The sequence below is a fragment of the Staurois parvus genome, unplaced genomic scaffold (genome assembly GCF_062004578.1).
Source record: "Staurois parvus isolate SC_StPar_1 unplaced genomic scaffold, SC_StPar_1.0 ptg002113l, whole genome shotgun sequence".
NCBI lineage: Eukaryota > Metazoa > Chordata > Amphibia > Anura > Ranidae > Staurois > Staurois parvus.
Genome location: NW_028319909.1, coordinates 3,589,890 through 3,613,841, shown reverse-complemented (window position 1 = coordinate 3,613,841; position 23,952 = coordinate 3,589,890). Strand labels below are relative to the sequence as shown.

Sequence of the window (23,952 nt, the reverse complement as noted above, 5' to 3'; positions counted from 1 at the left end):
AATCTAATTCAGAGATGGTAGGAACCCCTTATAATGGGGATAGCAGGTGTGCAGAGCCTGGGAACCCAACGCAGGGATGCTGGGAGTCCTTCATAATTGGCATAGCAAGTGTGCAGACCTGGAGCTCAATGCAGGCATGGTGGGAGTCCTTCATAATTGGTATAGCAAGTGTGCAGACCTGGAGCTCAATGCAGGTATGGTGGGAGTCTTTCATAATGGGCATAGCAGGTGCGCAGACCCAGAGCTCAACTAACACAAGGAATGGTGGGATTCCTTCATAATGGGCAAAGCAGGTGTGGAGAGCCTGGAACTCAACACAAAGATGGTGGGAGCCCCTCATAATGGGCAAAGCAGGTGTTCAGACCCAGAATCTAATTCAGAGATGGTAGGAACCCCTTATAATGGGGATAGCAGGTGTGCAGAGCCTGGGAACTCAACACAGGGATGCTGGGAGTCCTTCATAATTGGCATAGCAGGTGTACAGACCTGGAGCTCAATGCAGGCATGGTCAGAGTCCTTCATAATGGGCATAGCAGGTGCTCAGACCCAGAGTTCAACTAATACAAGGAATGGTGGGAGTCCTTCATAATGGGCATAGCAGCCAGAGCTCAAGTAATACAAGGAATGATGGGAGTCCTTCATAATGGGCATAGCAGGTGTGAAGACCCTGGAACTCAACACAAGGATGGTGGGAGCCCCTCATAATGCACATAGCAGGTGTGCTAATTCAATGCAAGGATAGTAGGAACCACTCATAACTGGCATAACAGATATGCAGATCCAGAAATCAGAGATCTTACCAAAAGAGTCCCAGAAAGATAGAAGGAACTGGTTTAACTCTCCGGCATCCACAAAAATCGAAATATCAGTTTTGGGGGAACTCTCCTTTAAAAAGGAATCTGTCACCAAATGGCGTTTCCAATAAATAGGAATGGGCCCCACTGCAGGAAAAATTGTCCCTGTCTTTTTTTTTTTAATACAGTACATATGCTAACCTGCACTTTATACATTACATAGGCACATAGTTTGGGCAAATAAAGGCACAAGTCCATCTGGTTCAACAGGTAGAAATAAGGAGTACGGTAAATAAATGACACCGACATCACTACAGGATGTGTTATCAATGTTATCAGTCCATTCTCCACAATATACTTAGAGCAAACAAGCGTAGTTAATTATTCCACAAATTAGACAGCCATTGGAAAAAAAACACATTATTTCTCTTACAGATCAAAGAGCAGGATCAACTGTTCTATCATCTCCCCACGAAGGTATGTCAATCTCTGTTTACTTATCAATTTCCCTACTTTGTTGTTTCCTTTTCACGTGTTGTCTGAGATCTGTTTTCCTGAGAACAACTTCTGTTGTTTACAAACCTCAATAGCTCAAACTGCAATTACATTTATCACATACATGAGTATGAGTTAAAGGTATTATGACTTCTTCATAAAGCGGAGCTCCACCAAAAATGGGAAGTTCCGCTTTAAGGACTGGTCCCCTTTAAGGATTTGCACCTTTAGGAAGTGGGGGTGGGGTGGGGTGGGGGAGCAGGTACCTGAAATTGACAAGCTGACAGGTACCCGCTCCCACCTCCGCTGCAATCGCCTAGGTGATAGGAAGCATGAGTTGTCCTCCCCCCCCTCCCTCCCCATAGTCTTCTAGGTCCCAGAAGACTACGGGGCCATTCACAAAGCGCAGTACTACTCGCGCATGCGCAGTGGGCACCCGGCTGTGAAGACGCAAGCTGTCACAGCCGGGGGCCCACACTGAAAATGCCAGGAACACCAGACTGCCTATGTAACGTGCTGCGGGGGAGGACACCGCGGGATCGTGGGACAGGTGAGTGGCTGTTTTTTAAAAGTCAGCCAGGAACACAAGGTGGCCGGTGAAATGGGCTTTAGGGGGTGAGGGGTACACCGTGGGACCAAGGGACAGGTAAGTGTCCATTTTTTAAAAGTCAGCAACTACAGTTTTTGTAGCTGCTGACTTTTATTTTTTTTTTTATTTTCACTGGATCTCCGCTTTCACTCTCCCATTCCATATTCAAACAGCAAAGTCTGAATTTTTTTATTAGGCTTTGATACAACTTCCAAAAACAACAACACCACTAGGTTCAACCAGCTCTATATACCACATGTGGTAGTGGTCCAATCAGGGCTCGTCTTGACCCCTATATTTTGAGCTTTCTTAAAAAAGCAAAAGAATATACCCCATGTAATCAGTGTGTGGGCGGCACAGTGGCTTAGTGGTTAGCATGTCTGCCTTGCAGTAAATGGGTCATGGGTTCGATTCCTGACCATGGCACCTCCTGCATGGAGTTTGCATGTTCTCCCTTGTGTGGGTTTCCTCCAAGTACTCCAGTTTCCTCCCACACACCAAAGACATGCTGGTAGGTTAATTGGCTCCTGTCTAAATTGTCCTAGTTTCATCCCTGGCCATGCGGGATCTCCTGCATGGTGGGGGTTGGGGAAAGACCTGGCAACCTATCCTGTAAAATAATTGCTAAGAGAATTCATGGAAAAAATCACTTACCAGTGACGGCCCATGCAATCGCCAAGGGTCAGATACAACTAGATAGATAGATAGAATCAGTGTGCAGTCAACTTTATTGTTCTTTGGCATGCACTCCAACCAGAATGCTGTTACTTCTTTCTTCTCTTAGGGCTTGATACTAAAAGCCATTCATTGATCATGTGGTGTCCATTTAGTCCTTGGGAAGCTTAGTAGGTATAAACTCATAAAATATATTATATATATATATATATATATATATATAAAATGGGACCAAAGCCATTTTAGTTTCCCTTTAAAAACATGAAATTCATTGGTGTTGCATAAAGCAACCCAACCCAATGTTGGCTGCTTTATTTCCCAACCTATGCTTGGGAAATGACAACTGCAAATTTATTGGGTGCAATGTTTCTAAAGAAGACACCTTTTATAAAGTATATGACAAAATAACAAAAACATATTGAGTACATATCTTCAATACATAACACTCTTCCATGTGTTATCCCTTTAAAAAGCTGCAAGTACAGAAAAATACCTGTTGACCTCCTTGAAGTCCTTTGTGCTCCTAACATTCTGTTTGGGGCTGAGAACACGGTGCCTCTGCTGCACATAAATCCCAGGCAGTGTTGTCAGCACTGCTTGCTGGACTACAGAACTTCGACCATCACCAGGCCCTCTCTGTCCATTCCTCTTGCATACATTGATTTCTTTACCTGCTGCCTTCAGTACCAAGAATCTGCCAATACAGTGTATGTAGGGAAAAGTCTATTGAGAGATGTAGTTCTGGTGGTGTGCCTGAGTCAACGGGAACCAAACACCCAGGTTATTACTGGACATATACTTCAAGTCATAACTATCCCAGAAGTTATAATATCTTTCTTTCTTACAGGTCAAATGGCACCTGTTGGACCTTCTCCCCTGGAAGGTTTGTCGTTGTTTGCTTACTTATCATTTTCACAAATGTTGTGCCTGCATGATTTTTTAGGGGGCAAAGTTAACAGTACAAATTTAATTTCAAACTACAATCATCCAAACGCCTGCTAACAATTTGAGGACTTCTGGACATGTTCAGGGTCTCTGTGGTCTGCTGCTAGTGTGGTCCTCAACACACCCACAGTCATCCTGCTATCTCAGATATGGATGATCCTTCCTTGTCACCAGTGGTGAGCTTATGACGAGGTAAAAGGTCTACTGAGGGATCACTGCTCGTTGGCCCATAGGTGTAGCTAAAAACCAGCAGGTTGGTGCAGGCAGCAGACAGCCAGGCAAGCACATCTAAAGATGTCCTGGGAATAACTAAGAAAGGAAGCAGAAAGTCCCAAGAACCATCATACATGGAGGACGCCCAATGACGACTGCATTTTAGATTGCAAAGTCAAAAGTCCACAGCAGCTGGGTGGAGCTGGGAACTGCAAACAAACTCCATGCTGAGGTTTCTGGGAAGTATAAAAAAAGTCATCTGATTGGCTAACAACCACCAAAAGAAGACAATAAAGTTTTACTGAGAGATGAGAGCCAGACAATGTGGGCAATATTGGCTGTTGCTCCCTAAAATTTCAATTGGGGTCTGCTTGTTGGGCCCGGTGGAGCCCATAGCTTCCTGTAAGATCATGAGAGTTTTTTTTAGTATGTTGTACTATGCTAGAAAACTCATTGTTTTGCAATGGAAATCGCCTAACCCCCCTTCTATCCAGCAATGGAAAGCTCATGACGAGGTAAAAAGTCTACTGAGGGATCAGTGCTCGTTGGCCCATAAGTCTAGCTAAAAACCAGCAGGTTGGTGCGGGCAGCAGACAGCCAGGCAAACACATCTAAAGATGTCCTGGGAATAACTAAGAAAGGAAGCAGAAAGTCACAAGAACCATCATACATGGAGGACGCCCAATGACTACTGCATTTTAGATTGCAAAGTCAAAAGTCCACAGCAGCTGGGTGGAGCTAGGAACTGCAAAAAAACTCCATGCTGAGGTTTCTGGGAAGTATTAAAACGTCATCTGATTGGCTAACAACCACCAAAAGAAGACAATAAAGTTTTACTGAGAGATGAGAGCCAGACAATGTGGGCAATGTTGGCTGTTCCTCCCTAAAATGTCAATTGGGGTCTGCTTGTTGGGCCTGGTGGAGCCCTTGGCTTCCTGTAAGATCATGAGAGTTCTTTTGAGTATATTGTTGTACTATGCTAGAAAACTCATTGCTTTGAAATGGAAATCGCCTAACCCCCCTTCTATCCAGCAATGGAAAGCTCATGAGGAGGTAAAAAGTCTACTGAGGGATCAGTGGTCGTTGGCCCATAAGTTTAGCTAAAAACCAGCAGGTTGGTGCAGGCAGCAGACAGCCAGGCAAGCACATCTAAAGATGTCCTGGGATTAACTAAGAAAGGGAGAAGAAGGTCACAAGAACCATCATTCATGGAGGACGCCCAATGACTACTGCTTCTATCCAGCAATGGAATGCTCTGGCTAACTCAGTGCTTCCCCTTTATAAGGATTTCTATAATAGTAGAGGTTGTCCCACCAAGTTTGACCAAATTTGGAACCCGTGGTTAAAGCACTCAGATACTATTACGGACCTGTGTGTGTGACTGCCCCCCCGAGCTTCTTTCCCATGGTGTTTTGAGCCCAATTTCTTATCTCACTGGGAGTGATACTCCTAACCGCGTCTCTCTTCAAGAGACGTCGTACCGCTACTCATTTTACAGCCTTTTATCTTCTCCTTGTGTGGAAGCTTGGAGTTCTGTCATATCTCATTGAGTCACTTGGGTTGATCGCATTGTGCTTTCTGATTATGTTCTACCACAAGGCCTTTTGGTGCCCCATAGCTGGTAGCTGAAGCACCCAATATGAGACTGCATTAAAGGGAAACATTAGAGGTTTTTTGGTTTTCTTTTTTTGATTGTGGATTTTGTATTTGTCTGGCAGTGGTTTATGCTACTGCCCATTTGTTGTAATTTTGAAATTTCAATAAAAATCATTTTTTTTTTTAAATGTCAATTGCCTGGCTCACCCATAGCTTCAATGCTATCGGACCCAAAACAAATATGCACATCAAGAATTGTGACTTTACTGGCTGCCTGCTGCATGTTGAGGTCAGCAATGGGAGCTTCTATATTTCTCTTAGTACCAGTTTCCTTAGCATATTATTATTATTATACAGTATTTATATAGCGCCAAAAGGTTTGCTGAGCGCTGTACATTATAGTGGGGGACAGTACATGAGACAATACAGTAACAAAACAAAACACGAGGGGTTCGAGGGCCCTGCTCCTTGTCCTTGGAGCTTACAATCTAGGAGGGAGGGGATAGTGGTACAGGAGGAAGTGGCTGTGGGGGATGAAGTGGTAGGAAGAGTGGAGGAGATCGCCTGTTAGGTGAGGGTGGGGTAGGCTTCCCTGAAGAAATGGGTTTTCAAGGTGCGCCTAAAGGTGAGTGGGGTAGGTGACAGTCTGATGGATTGGGGTAGTGAGTTCCAGAGGATGGGGGAAGTCCTGGAGAAGTCCTGCAGTCGGGAGTGGGAGGAGGAGACCAGGGAGCTAGAAAGTAGGAGGTCTTGTGAGGAGCGAAGAGTATGGGAGTGAACAAGTTGTTTAGTAGTGTCTGGGGTTAGGAACGTACGTATTTTGGAGATGTTGCGGAGGTGGAGCCTGCATGAGTTTGCCAGCGACTGGACATGGGGTTGGAAGGACAGGTTTGAGTCTAGAGTGACACCTAGGACTTTGGCTTGCGGGGTAGGACTGATGATGGTGTTGTTGGTCGTGATGGAGAGGAAGGGGGGGGCGGGCTGGGGGGAAAATTAGGAGCTCGGTTTTGGAAAGGTTCAATTTGAGGAGATGGAGCGACATCCAGTCTCATATGTCGTTCAGTAGGTGGGTGATACGGGTGGAGACTGAAGGAGTGAGGTGAGGGGTGGAGAGGTGGAGAGGCATGACTTCGGCGTAGAGGTGATAGTTGAAGCCGTGGGAGTGTATCAGTTTGCCGAGGGAGGAGGTGTAGATGGAGAAGAGAAGGGGCCCGAGGACAGAGCCTTGGGGGACCCCAACAGAGAGGGGGAGAGAGGGGGAGGTGCTAGCATTATAGGTAACGCTGAAGGAGCGTTGGGATAGATAGGAGGAGAGCCAGGAGAGTCTCTAATGCCACGGGAGTGTAGTTTATTAAGGAGAAGGGGGTGGTCAACTGTGTCGAAGGCCGCGGAAAGGTCGAGGAGTAGGAGGACTGAGTAGTGGCCATTAGCTTTGGCGGTTAGCAGGTCATTAGTGATTTTGAGTAGGGCGGTTTCCGTGGAGTGTAGGGGACGCATATCATTTTTGGATGGAATGACCCATACTAATACATTACTAACACTGAAATCTTTTTTCAGCTGCTTTACAAAATCACAAGCAGTTCATGTTGAAAAAGAATATTAAGATTCAGGGGAAGCTGCATACATCCCATACGTGCTGTGAAATGCTGGAGATCCGATATACTGAACTATTTATCACCGATGAAGATCCCATGGGGTTGCCAGGAGAACATGAGTATTTTGTGTTGGCCAACCGAAGAGCTCGCATCTATGAACATAACAGGCATCAAAAAATCAACCTTGCAGATATTTTCTCCACTCTGGATGCAGGGTGTAATGGTCCAAAGAAGGTTCTGGTCACTGGGATAGCTGGGATTGGAAAGACATCTGCCATGCAAAGACTTTTGTATGAGTGGGCAATTGGGAAAGCCTTCAGCAACATCATTTGTGCTGTTAATTTTGTATTCCGGGAGCTGAACTTGTTCGAAGAACCCTTAAGTCTTCTAGACCTACTAAAACAATACCATCCTCTACCGAATGATATTTCTGAGGATCTCTGTAAGCACCCCCAGAGATTAATGGTGGTCCTGGATGGGCTGGATGAATTTAGGCATTCGTTAAATGATGGGACTTTGATGAAAAGTCTCAGGGATCCAGCACCTATTAAAGATTTAATTTACAGCCTATTGAAAGGCTCTCTTCTGCCAGGGGCATCTATCGTGGTGACCAGTAGACCACGGCCATACCTTCCTTTGGAGGCTTTTGATCGAAAAGTTGTCATCTTAGGCTTTGAGGAAAGCCAAGTGAAGGAATTTTGTTTCAGGATCTTTAGAGAAGAGGTGATATCGGAGGAAGTATTTCAGTATATTATAAAAAATGATACTATTTCAGGACTTTGCTTCATTCCTCTGTATTGTTTTATCATTTGCTCTGTGCTAGGTCCTTTCTTTCAAAAGAAATCATTGTGTCTCGAGGAGCCTCCGGAGACTATGACTGAGGTCTACCATTCCTACCTTTGCACTCTCTTGCATTTGAGAGACAATTCATCAGAAGAGGAGAATGTAACAGGAGAGCCTATTGTACTTTGCTGTCCACCCATTGCATCTTCTATGAAAGAGACCCTTTATCAGCTTGGAAATCTAGCTTACCATTGTTTGCTGGAAGGCAAGATCTTATTGAGTAAGGCAGATTTGCAAAAATTTGGTTTTGACCATATCAAAGCACCAGACACCTTCATGGACAGAATACTTGTCCACGTGGATGGTGAAACCAAGTCTGAAATGTTTGCCTTCTTCCATATGACTGTTCAGGAGTTTTTTGCTGCACTCTATTGTGTCATGTCCATCGGTTCCTCTCCAGAGGAGCTCTTCCAGTGCCTTGATCTCTGGTGCTTTGGATGTTCTCCTGCTAACCCAATCCAAAGTCAGCTCCTGTCCACCACCATGGAATCTATGATACCAAATCGTTGGGAGAACCTACAAATGTTCACCAGATTCTTCATGGGCCTTCTTTGTTATAGGATTAAAGGAAAATTAAAGGGACTGGTAGGTCCATTCAAAAATGACCTCCTGGAACCTCTGAGCAACTGGTTTACAGAGAAAATAATGTATGAAGTTAACCAGCGGCTCCTGAACCTCTTGCATTGCCTAAGGGAATTACAACAAGAGTCCGTTGTGAAAGCGGTTGCTCCCATGATAGATGAGGTCAACTTATTCAGAGTGATATTGAATCGTGCAGACTGTGCCACCTTGAGCTATGTACTGCAACACTCCAACAGCAGACTGAGGACCTTTAACCTTGGCTATACAAATATCGGCATCCAGGGGTTGAAAAGGCTTCAACCTCTTCTTCATCGCTGCCAAACACTATAGTAAGTACAACTCTCATTCCTTTTAGGTTTGGACACGGCTGCTCTTAGAAATCATGGGACCCCATACAGCCAACCTGACAGGGCCCCCCAAAAACACAGTTCAGTTATGAATGAACACAGTGAGCGATCGTTACTGTGTTCATTCAGGAAAGGAAGGGGCTGGTAAATGCAACATATTTACCGGACCCTTCTCCCACTCTCCATCCTGAAGGATCCAATTGTGTGCTTGCAGCTGTCAGTGGGAAGTCAGCACCACTGCAGGGGTAGCGGCACTCAGGGGGGCCTGGGCAGCGTATGGTGCACAGAGAGTGTGATGGGTGCAGTGGGGGGGGGGGGGCAATTACTAAAACCTATCACCTGTTTGGGTCTCTCTGTAGCAGCTGAAAGCCAGCAGGATGGAGAGGAGAAGAATGCAGCTTTCATCTGCTGCAGAAAGAGACATACAGGGGTCCATTCCATGAATTGCCTTCCCGCCGCCATGCCAATCGCCCTCCCTGCCCACACCCGGTTCATCCAGCTGCCTGGGCCCTCCTGCTGGCCTGGGCCCTGTACAGGAGGCCTGGTGGTACCCCCTTATCCACGGCCTGGGTTTGGATTACACAGTGGAATACACATGACAGAGTTTGAAGGTGTAGCCAACTCAACTTTTACATTTTGCATCGACTGGTAATTGATTAGAATCTCTGTTGGATCCTTCTTGTATTCTGTATCCTCACTGGGGTACGTCCTCCGAACTTTCTTTGCTCCTGCCATTGAGACAAGAAGTGTATACTTTCCAAACATGATCAGCAATAGAACCTCTGTTGGGTATTTTTTGCTGTTCCCATTTTCTTTCCTTCCTGTTCTTAGGACACCCTGAGTGTCAGAATTTGACTTTAATGGGAAGTGAGAAGAAACTTCTCCAGTGAAGAAATTAAAACCTGACAAAGGTTCTACTCATCCCTATGCTGTTACAAAAAGTCTTGGTTAGAGCTGGATATTTTTTTCCAAATGCAAACACTTTCAAATTGCAAGGTGAAAGTGTTACTAAACCTGGACCCTGCATTCACTATATCTGGTCTCCCCGGACCCTGCATTCACTATATCCAGTCTCCCCGGACCCTGTATTCACTATATCTGGTCTCCCCGGACTCTGCATTCACTATATCTGGTGTCCCCGGACCCTGCATTCACTATATCTGGTCTCCCCGGACCCTGCATTCACTATATCTGGTCTCCCCGGACCTTGCATTCACTATATCTGGTCTCCCCAGACCCTGCATTCACTATATCTGGTCTCCCAGAACCCTTCATTCACTATATCCAGTCTCCCCGGACCCTGCATTCACTATATCCGGTCTCCCAGAACCCTGCATTCACTATATCCAGTCTCCCTGGAATCTGCATTCACTATATCTGGCCTCCCCAGACTCTGCATTCACTATATCCGCTCTCCCCGGATTCTGCATTCACTACATACGCTCTCCCTGGACCCTGCATTCACTATATCGGGTCTCCCCGGACCCTGCATTCACTATATCCGCTCTCCCCGGACTCTGCATTCACTATATCCGCTCTCCCCGGACCCTGCATTCACTATATCTGCTCTCCCCGGACCCTGCATTCACTACAGTTGCAAGAAAAAGTATGTGAACCCCTTGGGATTACGTGGAGTTTTGCATGAATTGGGCATAAAATGTGCTCTGAACGTCATCTAAGTCACAACAATAGAAGAACACAGTCTGCTGAACATAATACTACACAAACATTAGATGTTGCCATGGTTTAATTGCACATAACATGTAAACATTCACAGTGCAGAGAGGAAAAAGTATGTGAGGCCCTAGCTTAATGACTTCTCCCAGAGCTAATTGGAGCCAGGAGTGAGCCAACCTTGACTAAAAATAGTGTGATGATATTGGATGTGTTGCTGACAGCTGTCCTGCCCTTAAAAAACACACACCTGTTTTGGGTTTACTGGTTTCAAGGAGCACTGTCTGATGTGAACCATGCCTCACAGAAAAGAGCTCTCAGAAGACCTACGATCAAGAATTGTTGACTTGCAAGAAGCTGGAAAGGGTTACAAAAGTATCTCCAAAAGCCTTGATGTTCATGTGTCCACGGTAAGACAGACTGTCTACAAATGGAGAAAGTTTAGCACTGTTGCTACTCTCCCTAGGCGTGGTCGTCCTGTAAAAATGACTGCAAGAGCACAGTGCAGAATGCTGCATGAGGTAAAGAAGAATCCCAGAGTGTCCGCTAAAGACCTACAGAAATCTCTGGCACATGCTAACATTTTTGTTGACACATCTACAATAAGGAAAACACTAAACAAGAATGGAGTACATGGGAGGACACCACGGAGGAAGCCATTGCTGTCCAAAAAGAATATTGCAGCACGTTTGAAGTTTGCAAAAGAGCACCTGGATGTTCCACAGCACTACTGGCAAAATATACTGTGGACAGATGAAACCAACATTGAGTTGTTTGGGAAGAACACACAACACTATGTGTGAAGAAAAAAAGGCACAGCACACCAACATCAAAACCTCATCCCCACTGTAAAACATGGCGGAGGGAGCATCATGGTTTGGGGCTGTTTGCTGCCTCAGGGCCTGGACGAATTGTTGTCATTGATGGGAAAATGAATTCCAGAGTTTATCAAGACATTTTGCAGGAAAACGTACGACCATCTGTCCGCCAACTGAAGCTCTGCAGAGGATGGGTGATGCAACAGGACAATGACCCAAAGCATACAAGTAATTCAACAAAACAATGGCTGCAGCAGCACAGAATACGCCTTCTGGAGTGGCCCAGTCAGAGTCCTGACCGCAACCCGATTGAAATGCTGTGGCATGACCTTAAGAGAGCGATTCACACCAGACATCCCAAGAATATTGCTACACTGAAACAGTTTTGTGAAGAGGAGTGGTCCAAAATTACTCCAGATCGTTGTGCAGGTCTGATCTGCAACTACAGGAAACGTTTGGTTGAGGTTATTGCTGCCAAAGGAGGGTCAACCAGTTATTAAGTCCAAAGGTTCACATACTTTTTCCTCCCTGCACTGTGAATGTTTACATGTTATCTGCAATTAAACCATGGCAACATCTAATGTTTGTGTAGTATTATGTTCAGCAGACTGTGTCCTTCTATTGTTGTGACTTAGATGACGTTCAGAGCACATTTTATGCCCAATTCATGCAAAACTCCACGTAATCCCAAGGGGTTCACATACTTTTTCTTGCAACTGTATATCCGCTCTCTCCAGACCCTGGATTCACTATATCTGCTCTTTCCGGACCCTGCATTCACTATATCTGCTCTCCCCAGACCCTGCATTCATTATATCTGCTCTCCCCAGACCCTGCATTCACTATATCTGCTCTCCCCAGACCCTGCATTCACTATATCTGGTCTCCCCGGACCCTGCATTCACTATATCTGGTCTCCCCAGACCCTGCATTCACTATATCTGGTCTCCCACAGTACACAGAACCTGGAAATGCAATTATTTTTGTACATCTAAACTGCTAAATACCCTTTCTCATCAGTCCTCCCATCACATCAGAGCCCCCCTCATCACATCAGAGATCCCCCATCATGTCAGCACTCCCCCATCAGAGTCCCGCCTTCATGTCAAATTCACCTTATCATATCAGAGTCTCCCCTACACATCATAGGCCTACCTATACATGACAGTAACCCCATGACAGAGTCCCCCCATCACTACTGAGTTCCCCCAATCACAGAGCACTCTCCCTCCCCATCACATAGCCCCCCCCCATCACATGCCATCCCCATCACACAGTCCCCTCTTCACATCACAGCCCTACCGTTTGGCTCCAGCAGAGGGCGGGAGGTGGAACAGGTCTGGAAGAGGCAGACTTCCATCCTTTCCTGAATGCTGGGGGCAGTCCTGCATGCCACCTGTCCTGGATCAGTGTCATGCATTGCCCTAGTGCAAGCAGGCCAGCCGCCAACACCATGACAATGAACGACATCATGTATCCAGCCCTACAGTGTCATTGGTTGTTATGGTGCTGGTGGGTGCCAAATCCGGCACCATGGCAAGTCATGTCATCCCGTACTTGCCGTTCATGAACCCAAATGGCACCCTGGATGAGAAACACTGCCACAGAGCACTGAAGTGAGTTGCATTAAAAATTTGGTGGCAGGTCCAATTTTTAGGACATTTTGGTACATTGGCAGCCTTTTATGGTCAAATGGTCTTAACCAAACAAATGTAGATGTCTACGATGCCCTGTGTGAAGCATAGTTGACCATTTCACTCCTCCTAGACGACATTTTTGAAGCCTTTAAAGAGACCCTGTCACCAGGTCACTCAAGTATAAAAGGCATGCAACTTTTTTTGCTTGAAACCATGGGTGGCAGATTGCTGTGGACAACTGAAACCTTTCAAATTATTTGATAAGAAAGACCAGCAAAGGTTTTTTTTACATAAAAGCAGGTTTGTGTCTAAATGGTTTTGAAGGTTATTGCACGGTTGTGGCCTCTCGGTATTTTTGGTTGTTAGCACGTACAAGCATATACTGCCTGCTGCAATGAGTTCGCCATATGTGTCAATAACCTTCTTTTATTACTATGTAGCCTGCGCTATAACTCGTTGGATAAGGAGGCCGCGGAGATCGAGGCTGATGTGCTGAAATCACCCTCGTGTCAAGTGAAAAGTCTTCTGTGAGTCAGAACGTCAATATCTGGAGGCTCTTCTAAGTATTGCCTACTTCATTCATTGGTATTCATAGTCCACTTAAAGGAAATCTGTCTTTAGTATAGCCAAGGGAGTGGATTGAAAAAGGCTCAATTTATTGTTCCTTGGAAATGAATGGAGTTATATCACAGCTGGACAACCACAGTGTAGACTACAGCATAAAGGATAAAGCGGACCTGTGCATTGCCTATGAAAGGCACAGCTACAAGTCCACTTTAAAGTACACCATATGGACCATCACACCTGTCCACTATATGACCAAAACTATATTGACAACCCTCAAAATGATTGAGTTCAGGTGTTTCCAGTGAAGGGTATTGGTGATACTACAGCTTAAAAAGACATTTAGATAACCGTGCTCCTCCAACCTTGTGGTAACAGTTTGGAGAAGGTCTTTTATAATGACATGGTTTGAAGAGTTTGGTGTGGAGGAACTCAAGGGTCCTGCATAGAGCTCTGACCTCAACCCAACTGAACATGACAATGTACAGACACCCATCTCCATAAAGACATGGCTTGATGAGTTTTGGTGTGGAGGAACTCAAGTGTCTTGTAGGGAGCTCTGACCTCAACCTTACTGAACATGACAATGTACACACTCCCATCTCCATAAAGACATGGCTTGATGAGTTTGGTGTGGAGGAATTTGAGTGTCCTGTATGGAGCTCTGACCTCAACCCTACTGAACGTGACAATGTACACACTCCCATCTCCATAAAGACATGGCTTGATGAGTTTGGTGTGGAGGAATTTGAGTGTCCTGTATGGAGCTCTGACCTCAACCCTACTGAACATGACAATGTACACACTCCCATCTCCATAAAGACATGGCTTGATGAGTTTGGTGTGGAGGAACTCAAGTGTCTTGTACAGAGCTCTGACCTCAACCCAAATGAACATGACAATGTACACACTCCCATCTCCATAAAGTCATGGCTTGATGAGTTTGGTGTGGAGGAACTCAAGTGTCTTGTACGGAGCTCTGACCTCAACCCAAATGAACATGACAATGTACACACACCCATCTCCATAAAGACATGGCTTGATGAGTTTGGTGTGGAGGAACTCAAGTGTCTTGTACGGAACTCTGACCTCAACCCTACTGAACATGACAATGTACACACACCCATCTCCATAAAGACATGGCTTGATGAGTTTGGTGTGGAGGAACTCAAGTGTCCTGTACAGAGCTCTGACCTCTACTGAACATGACAATGTACACATATCCAGCTCCATAAAGACATAGTTTGGTGTGCAAGAACATGAGTGTCCTCCACAGAACCCTGACCTCAACCCTACTGAACACCTTTTGGATGAATTGTAATGCTACTTCTTGAGATCCAGGTCTTCTCATCCAACATCAGTACCTGACCTCCCAAATGATCTTAAGGCGAATGGTCACAATTTCCCAGAGAAATACTCCAAAAACTTGTGGAACGTCTTCCCTGCAATGTGGAGGCTGTTATAGTCTGAAAGGGGTGCCAACTCCATATTAATGCCTGTGGTTTTGGAATGTGATGTCCATCCGGGCTCATATGGATGTGATGGTCAAGTGTAGATAAACATTTGGTCATGTATTGTATACGGCAAGGTTGCATTGATGGCTCTATACCAATATGCATTCTGTCAAAGTCATCTAGCAAATACCTGTACTCAGGGCGGGGACAAGAGGTGGGCAGAAGGGGTGGCTGCCCTGGGCACTGTGGTATCATGTGATGTGGGGCTGCAAGTAGATTGGGGGGAGGGGATTTGGGGGGCAGTGGGGGGGGGTAAGAATTGTTCTAGGAGCGTCAAGGGCGGACTGACAACTCATGGGGCCCCCGGGCAATAGGGGATCATGGGGCCCCTGTGTCCTCGCCCACACTCAAACCACACCCAAAAAAGCCTATGAAAGGTACCAGGGGCATCTCATGGGGCCCCCTACTGACCCCGGGCCCTCGGGCAGTGCCCGAGTTCCCAAATGGACAGTCTGCCCCTGAAGAGGGTTAATTTGGGGGGAGGGTGCTAGGAGTGGTGATTTGCGGGAATTTGTGTTAAGAGGGGGCATGGGGGAAGAAGATTTGTGCTAGGAGGGTTGATCTGGGGGGCTTGTGCTAGAAGAGGTGAAATGGTAGGAGGGAGAAGGATTTGTTCAGGGAGGGAGATTTCAGTGGGCGAGGGGCAATTTATGCTTAAGGGACAAGAATGCAGATTAGTGCCAATTTTTTTTTTTTGGGGGGGGGGTTGCTGACACATAATGCTCATACTGGCGAGGGGGGAGGGGACAGTTTGGCATGTTCACCTTGGGCTCTAGCTGACCTTGTCCTGGCACTGTCTTTACTGGCCTAATGGACAGTTCTACTGTAGTGACATAGGGGTTGGCAGGAATAATCACTGAATGCAGCAGGAGACAGGAAACTGACATTCCCCAAATTTTGAGTTGTTGAAGAGACTTCGGTTGACAATTAGATTTTTTATTGGGAGCAGAGGAGGTAAGTATTCACCTTTTTTTTTTTTTTGGAAGAACAACTTTAATTCAGGGTTTCATTTTAAGCCTCGCTTAGACTTGCAGTTGGAGGGTGGCAAAAATGTGTGGTTGAGCTGCGTTTTTGCCACCCACCAAAAGCCCCCCCCCCTCCCCAAGCCGCAATAGGCAGCGGACGGGGATGTCTACATGCCTCGGCCACAGCAAAGTTGACCTGACATGTATCAGTAGGTAGACGGCAAGCCTGCCAAACACTACATATTCAAGTCGGCATTTAACGCGGCATTTTTTTTTGCAAAATTGAGGTTCAAACAGGCGGTGTGAAGGTGTCGCATCTCTTCCTCACCGCCTGTCAGCAGCCCCTAATGTGTGATCCGAACGTGGATCAGGCTTCAGAGGGAAGGGAGATGTAGACGCATGTCTAAATCTACCCTAACTGATAAAGTGCGGAAGTGAAGTCTTTCTTTTTACAACTGATGACTGGCAGGTTTTTGTTTTATGTTGGAAGAAACTCTGTCTTTTCTGTCATAGATGCTTCTATGCGTATGTCAGAACTTTTTTGGCCTGCTATGTTCACACTTATGACTGCATTTTCATGCATTTTTCCATTTTTTTTTTTTTTAAGTACTTTCAACGCAATCCCAAAAAGCACCAAAAGAAGCTCCTGAATCTTTTTTTAATTTGCAGGTTTCATAGGTATGAATGGACCCATTGGACGATATTGGGATTCCTCTTGTCCTGGCTACGTCCCACATCACAAATGTGTGATTCGTTGCACTTTGGCCATCATGCGACATAATGCATGACAAAAGGAATCCCATTATTATCTATGGGACCAATTCACAACACGCTTCTGTGCAACTTAGAAAAAAGATGCAGGCGCTGCCTTTGGTAGGCTGTAGAACATTTGGGCCCATAGATTTCAATAGAAGCACATGAAAAATACATAAAAAGCTCATTATAAATGCATGAAAAACACATGAAAATGTAGACGCACAGGGGCGGACTGACCATTTGGAAACACGGGCACTGCCCGAGGGCCCGGGGTCAGTAGGGGGCCCCATGAGATGCCCCTGGCACCTTTTTCATAGGCTTTTTTGAGTTTGGGCAAGGACACAGGGGCCCCATGATCCCCTATTGCCCGGGGGCCCCATGAGTTGTCAGTCCGCCCCTGTAGATGCACAAATGTGAAACTAAATGTACACTGAGCCATACATGTGCAGCTCAATGTTTAGTCTTGGCGAGGTTCTGTGCTGGGACAGAGCAAGTCCCATGCGGAATTACATTATTCTGGCCCGGCAACCAAGAAGGCTGAAGACTCCGAACCCAATCAAAAAAAACAGGTAAAGATGGAAGCATTGGCGATGGAGGGGAACATGGTCATGGTAGAGCTGGGAGGGATCACTTTGCTGGGCAAGTCTGTGTATACAAGTACGTTATGGTGAAACACTCCTGGAGGGCCGAATCTTGGGAATCTGCTCTTGTTCACCTCTGTTTTAAACATATCTTTCATGAATTCTCCTTCTAAATGGCATAATTGAGTAATAACGGAAAAGTCAGTGTGAAATTGTCTCTTTCTTGGCCTTGCAGAATGTGCGGTAACAGGATCGGCTCAGAAGGTGTGCGGTGCCTATGGGATGCATTAAGACATAACCAGACCCTGGAGGAGCTCTATTTGGATATAACCGGGATCACAGACAGTGGACTGGACAACTTACTGCCCAGCCTGGCCAACAATAGGACTCTGCGCCTGCTGACGTGAGTACCCTTCTCTGTGGATACACCCCAACCCTGCTTGTTGGGTTATAATGGCACTTATCTCTATAGACAGACCAGTTTTTTTGGAAAATAAAACACAGGTGGGCGATTATCCCCATTAGGGACACAGATGGCAATAAAAAAAAACCTGAAAGAAGCCCCATCCCTTCTCCACTTTAACCAAATTTAATTCCTCCTGCCAAGCTTTCCTTCAGTCTTGCACAGTTGTAGCGGCTCCTCTCCTGGACTAAAATGACTTACTCTGATTTCACTGCACACTGTGAGCTTCTCACAATGTGCATTAGAAGCTGCATTGAGTCATATAGAGCTCCGCCTCATTTCCTGGCTGGAGGACATCCAGCATCATCTAGCGCTTTCACCCCCAGTATGACTGTCCTTGGCCCTCTCCTTTCATTCTTTGGATTTCAGTTCTTTCAGCCATAGACACTCAGTGGACATTGCCTAGTCTTGGTGAATTTCCTCGGCCTGGTAGCAGCCATATACATATTTCCGTCTGTTGCAAGATAGGAGCATGGTGGTGGACCATGGAATACGAAATATAAGCAGACACAGCTTCAACTTTTAATAAAACATTTTGGCTGTAGATAAGCGTTAACCACATGCCGCCCAGCCACTGTAGAAATACGGCGGCAGGGCGGCACGGGCAGGCAAAACCACATTTTAAAACGTGTGATTTGTAAACCGGTAGGGGGCGTGTGCGAGGCGCGCCGCCGCCCTGCTTGTCCCACCGATCACAGCCGTGGATGTCAGTCGCCGGGTCACAGCCGGTCCTTACTGGCTATGACCCGGCGATCGGCGGCAATCAGTGACAGAGAGCACAGCTGCAGTAGCTGTGCTCTCTGTCACTTCCCTGACAGCTCGAGAACACGCTGACCGGGACAGAAGAGTTTCCATCTCCCGATCAGCGGTGTTCCCTTCAGTACACAGTCCCGCCCCCTAGTAAAACACTCCCCCTCACTCAGATAACCCTTCCCTGCAAAATAAAGTTAACCCCTTCCTCCCCAGTGCCATTAGTACAGTGTCAGTGTTTTTTTTTTTGCACTGATCACTGTATTGGTGTCACTGAGGATGTCAGTGTCCCCAAATCAGTACCCCCCAATGTCAGAATGTCCGCCGCAGTCCCGCCATAAGTCACTGATCGCCGCCATAAGTCACTGATCGTAGCCATTATTAGTATAAAAAAAACCTAAAAATCCCAGTATCTTTCCCGCCATTTGTAAACGCTATAACTTTCACGTAAACCAATTAATTTACACATATTGGGTTTTTTTTTTACCAAAGACATGTCGCAGAATGCATTTTGGCAGAAATTTATGACTAAATTTGATTTTTAAATTTTTTTTTACTGGACATGTTTTATAGCAAAAAGTCCAAAATATTGTTTTTTTTCCTCAAAATTGTCAGCCTTTTTTTTTTATAGCGCAAAAAATAAAAACCGCACAGGCGATCAAATACCACCAAAAGAAAGCTCAATTTGTGGGGAAAAAAAGGATGTAAATTTCATTTATGTACCGTACAATTGTCCGTTAAAGTAGCACAGCGCTGTATAGCAAAAAAATGGCGTAAATTGCAGTATCTATACCATAGTTTGTAGACACTATAACTTCCACACAAAGCAATCAATATATACTTATTGGGATTTTTTTTTACCAAAAACATGGAGCAGAATACATTTTGGCCTAAATTTATAACCAACTTTGAGTTTACTATATATTTTTTATAGCTGAAAGTAAAAAATATTGTTTTTCTTCAAAATGTTTGGCTTTTTTTGTTTATAGCGTGAAAAATAAAAAGCGCACAGATGATCAAATACCACCGAAAGAAAGCTCTATTTGTGTGAAAAAAAGGACGTAAATTTCGTTTGGGTGCAGCGTTGCATGACCGCGCAATTATCAGTTGAATTAGTGCAGCGCCGAGTAGCAAAAAGAGGCCTGGTCAGGAAGGGGGGTAAATCCTCTGGAGCTCAAGTGGTTAAAGATGCAAGCTTGGGGCATCCTTTATCCTTTGTTTAGTACATAGTGAGAAAACACAGTGCCTTATCTGCTATATATTTATGTGCAGCACAATCCATCTTCCTGCCCTCCACTTCCCAGGAGGCAAGCTGTAAATTCCCAGCCGAAGGTATGCAAATGAGCCCAACTTCAGAAGAGTTGGCTTCATGCTGGTCATAGAGCTGAATGAATTCATCCCCACTGTTCAGTGCAACCACAAACCCAACTGTCCCAAAGATGGCCTCATGTCTACTTTCTTGGCGAGACAGTTCCCTCCTGGCAGAGCAGGGGTAAGACAACTTAAGTGCACTAGGAACCATGCTCTGCACAGGGTAATGAGAGTCTGGTTCTTTTTTATTACAATTGCTTACTGTAGTAGCTAGTAGCTCTTATAAAAGTGGTGATAGTCAATGCAAACATGGTTACTCCAGTGAGAGCTACCAACTAAATACAGCTTGAGTATGTAAATCTTGAACTGTATGTGTATGTTCTGCTGAGGGCCACCATGGCTAGTTTGGAGAAAGCAGAAAGCTAATAAGAATATTAGGATTTGGGAGGTAGGAAAGCATGGCACGCAGGGAAGGAGAGACTGACAGCCGCAGCAGATACATATGAAATACAGAGCTCTCACAGTGCAGGTAGGTGGTGTACATTACATGGCCAAAACTATGAACACCGGACCATCACACCTATGTAGGGTTGCTGGCCAAACCAAAAGACATGGGCATTAATAAGGAGTTGACCTCCCCTTTGGGGCCATAACAGACTCCACTTTTCTAAGAAGGCTTGCTACAAGATTTTGGGGTGTGTCTTTGGCAATTTGTGGACATTGAGCTAAAAGAGCATTTATGAGGTCAGGTACTGACATTGGAAGAGAAGATCTGGCTCACAATCAACGATACAATTCATCCCAATAGCTCTCAGTAGGGTTGAGGTAAGGGCTCTGTGGAGGACATTCATGTTCTTTCACACCAGACTGACCAAACTATGTCTGGCTTTGTGTACATATGTCATGTTCAGCACGGTTCTGAGCTCTCTGCAGAACACTTGAGTTCCTCCCTTGATCTAAAAGAGCATTTATGAGGTCAGGTATTGATATTGGATGAGAAGACCTGGCTCACAATTAGCATTCCAATTCATCCCAAAGGTGTTTAGTAGGGTTGAGGTCAGGACTCTACGATGGCAATAGAATTCCTTCACACCAAATTCACCAAACCATGTCTTTATGAAGCTGGGTTTGTCCACAGGGGCACAGTCATTCTGGAACAAAAAAGGACCTCCGTAAAGGCTTTTCCAAAGATTTTGGAGCGTGTCTGTGGGAATTTGTGTCTATTCAGCCAAAAGAGCATTTGTGAGGTCAGGTATTGATGCTAGGTGGGAAGTCCTGGCTCGCCATTGGCGTTCCAATTCATCCCAACGGTGTTTAGAAAGGTTGAGGTCATGGATCTGTTTAGGTCACTTGAGTTTCTCCACACCAAACTCATCAAACCATGTCTTTATGGAGCTGGCTTTGTACCTCAGGGCACAGCCATGCGGGAACAGAAAAAGTCCTTTATCAAACTGTAACTGCAAAGCTGGAAGAGAACAATTGTCTAAAATATGTTTGTATGCTGTGGGATTAACAGTAACTGCAATTGAATAACGTGAGCAGGTCTCATAATTTTGGCTCTGATGATGAGGGTGGACCCTCGAAACACAATAGTGTCTGTAGGACTGTATAACATCTTGCAAGTCCATCTGGAGGCATGCATATCCGTTCTGGTCGTTCTTTTGGAGATTTGTGATTAGCATGTTGACTTCTACTGTTTATGAGTTTTACCTTTGGAAATAAATGGTGCCTCAGTTAATGCACAAGGCTGGTGCACCCTCTTTTGCTTTTTTTATACATTGTTTTGTCTATATAGTGTAGGTGCAATGGTCAGGTGTCTACAAACATTTGTGTATGTAACTCACAAAGACTTAAATCCAGGTTGTGGATGACAATAGAGGTGGAATTTTACAGACAAAGGTTGTGCTGGAGACACTTATCCAAGGAAAAATTGGAAAACACATTTGGAGTCACTTTAAAAGCCATTTCCACCCAAAGTAGATATTTTATCTCTGAATATCAAACTTATGGGTCTCAATACTTGACTTTGAAACATCTGAAAATTCAATTAGAAGAAAATATATAATGCATACAATAACAGACAAGTTTGAAAATGCTATTTACAGAATGCTGGCTTGTAATGACCATTCAACATTTTTCTTTTTTCTCCAAAGGATTGTGGGAAACAAGCTAAGCGACAGAGGGAAGGATGTGCTTCTGGAATTGCAGAGGCGTCTGCCCAATCTGAAGATCCTCAGCAGCTTTATGGGGGACATGGGGCTCCTGCAGGCTTACCTGGACTGGGTGCAGGAACTGAGGGAAAACCCCCAGCAGATGGAGTCTGCGAAACACGCTGACGCCTTGCGTAATATTCTGTCCGAGCTGGCGAAGGAGGATTCTAGGGAGAGGCCCAACGACGTGAAAGAGAGGGCCAAGCAGCTGGAGAGGGAGATACATCAACTCCTGCAAGCCTCCAAAGATGTTGGATGATTGAACTAGGAAGACAATAAAAGACTTGTTAGTGGAATTCATAGATGATCACTCAATTTCAGGAATGATTCAATAGGTTCTACAGCAACAACAACCATACAGTCTTATTGCACACGGGTGTCAGATTCAGAAGCAAAAGTAACTGCCACATGTTTACATAGAAAAATGGCATTGGATGCATACATGATGCTGATGATGGTGATGATCCAAGATCACATTTGGGTGTACTTAGGCATGACAATTCATGTTTGCCATTGGGGTCCTTACTCAGGCATGACCATTCGTGGTTGCATTTAGTGTCTTTTTTTACAATATAATTAAGATCCCACTTGGGTGCCCTTACACTGGTGTGATAATCCAAGATGGCATTTGGGTGCCCTTAGACAGGTGTGATGATCCAAGATGGCATTTGGGTGCCCTTAGACAGGTGTGATGTTCCAAGATCCAGTTTGGGTGCCCTTAGACAGGTGTGATGATCCAACATCCAGTTTGGGTGCCCTTAGACAGGTGTGATGATCCAAGATGCCATTTGGGTGCTCCTAGACAGGTGTGATGTTCCAACATCAAAATTGGTTGCTCCTAGACAGGTGTGATGATCCAAGATGGCATTTGGGTGCCCTTAGACAGGTGTGATGTTCCAGGATCCCATTTGGGTGCCCTTAGACAGGTGTGATAATCTAAGATGGTATTTGGGTGCCCTTAGACAGATTTGATGATCCAAAATCCAATTTGGGTGCCCTTAGACAGGTGTTGATCATCCAAGATGGCATTTGGGTGCCCTTAGAAAGGTTGGACGATCCAAGATCTAATTTGGGAGCTCTTAGACAGGTGTTGATGATCCAAGATGGCATTTGGGTGCCCTTAGACAGGTGTGATGATCCAAGATTGTATTGGGGTGCCCTTAGACAGGTGTTGATGATCCAAGATCCAATTTTGGTGCCCTTAGACAGGTGTTGATCATCCAAGATGGCATTTGGGTGCCCTTAGAAAGGTTGGATGATCCAAGATCTAATTTGGGTGCTCTTAGACAGGTGTTGATGATCCAAGATGGCATTTGGGTGCCCTTAGACAGTTGTGATGATCTAAGATAGCATTAAGGTGCCCTTACACAGGTGTGATCATCCAACAGCACTTTAGGATGCTTTCACATGTGTGTTGATCCAGAACTCTTGTCAGCATCATAAGCCCACATGGGCCCCCCCCCCCCCCCCGACTATGTCATAGGATATAATGCAGGAACACCAGGCATTGTCACCTTTTATAAGTGTCGCCAGAGTTGAGCTTTGAATACATAGAACCTGAGTGCCTAAATCTGTCCTGATAGTATTATCTTTCTGTACTGCACCAGCTCTGAAAGTGGGAGGGGCAGTAGGCTGGCCTCACTCAGTGCTTTCAGATTAACACAGGGAGCTAGCTGACAGAAGTCCCACGGCACGCTCTCTGTTTTAGGCTGAATGTAGATTTTTGGTTGTGCTACTGAACGGCTAAAAGTCACCGGTGCTCATTGGCTGAAAATATTCTTACATTTTATGCGATACAGTAAAAGACTTCTTTATTGAATAAAAATTAACCCTTTGCTCATCTGCTATGTGTGTGTGGTGCAAGTCCGCCCATTATTGATGTACTCGATCAGTCCAAATATAGACTGTAATATAATATTTTAGGCCAGGCCAGAGTACTTGGTGTCATTCTGGACTCCAACCTATCCTTCCAGCCCCAAGTCCAATCTTTAACAAACTCGTGCAGACTCCACCTCCGCAACATCGCCAAAATCCG

General features: G+C 45.3%; 1 protein-coding gene across 1 annotated transcript; it reads left to right on the top strand.

Annotated features, from left to right (window-relative positions):
• Positions 1–76: 76 nt before the first annotated feature.
• On the top strand, positions 77–23,757 carry LOC149432735 (NACHT, LRR and PYD domains-containing protein 12-like). Its single transcript, XM_089665028.1, has 6 exons — positions 77–194; positions 3,401–3,436; positions 6,865–8,656; positions 13,244–13,330; positions 17,419–17,586; positions 21,861–23,757. Exons 1-6 carry the CDS (start codon positions 77–79, stop codon positions 22,174–22,176), a joined length of 2,517 nt encoding a protein of 838 aa, XP_089521154.1. The 3' UTR covers positions 22,177–23,757.
• The last annotated feature ends 195 nt before the right edge of the window (positions 23,758–23,952 follow it).

What these genes read in the sequence shown, in the direction of transcription:
- LOC149432735 (XM_089665028.1), top strand. Translation starts at nt 77, where the DNA reads ATGCTGGGAGTCCTTCATAATTGGCATAGCAAGTGTGCAGACCTGGAG. An exon ending in AGACCTGGAGCTCAATGCAG is followed by an intron (nt 195 to 3,400) that starts GTATGGTGGGAG and finishes TCTTTCTTACAG; the next exon opens with GTCAAATGGCACCTGTTGGA. An exon ending in TGTCAAGTGAAAAGTCTTCT is followed by an intron (nt 13,331 to 17,418) that starts GTGAGTCAGAAC and finishes TTGGCCTTGCAG; the next exon opens with AATGTGCGGTAACAGGATCG.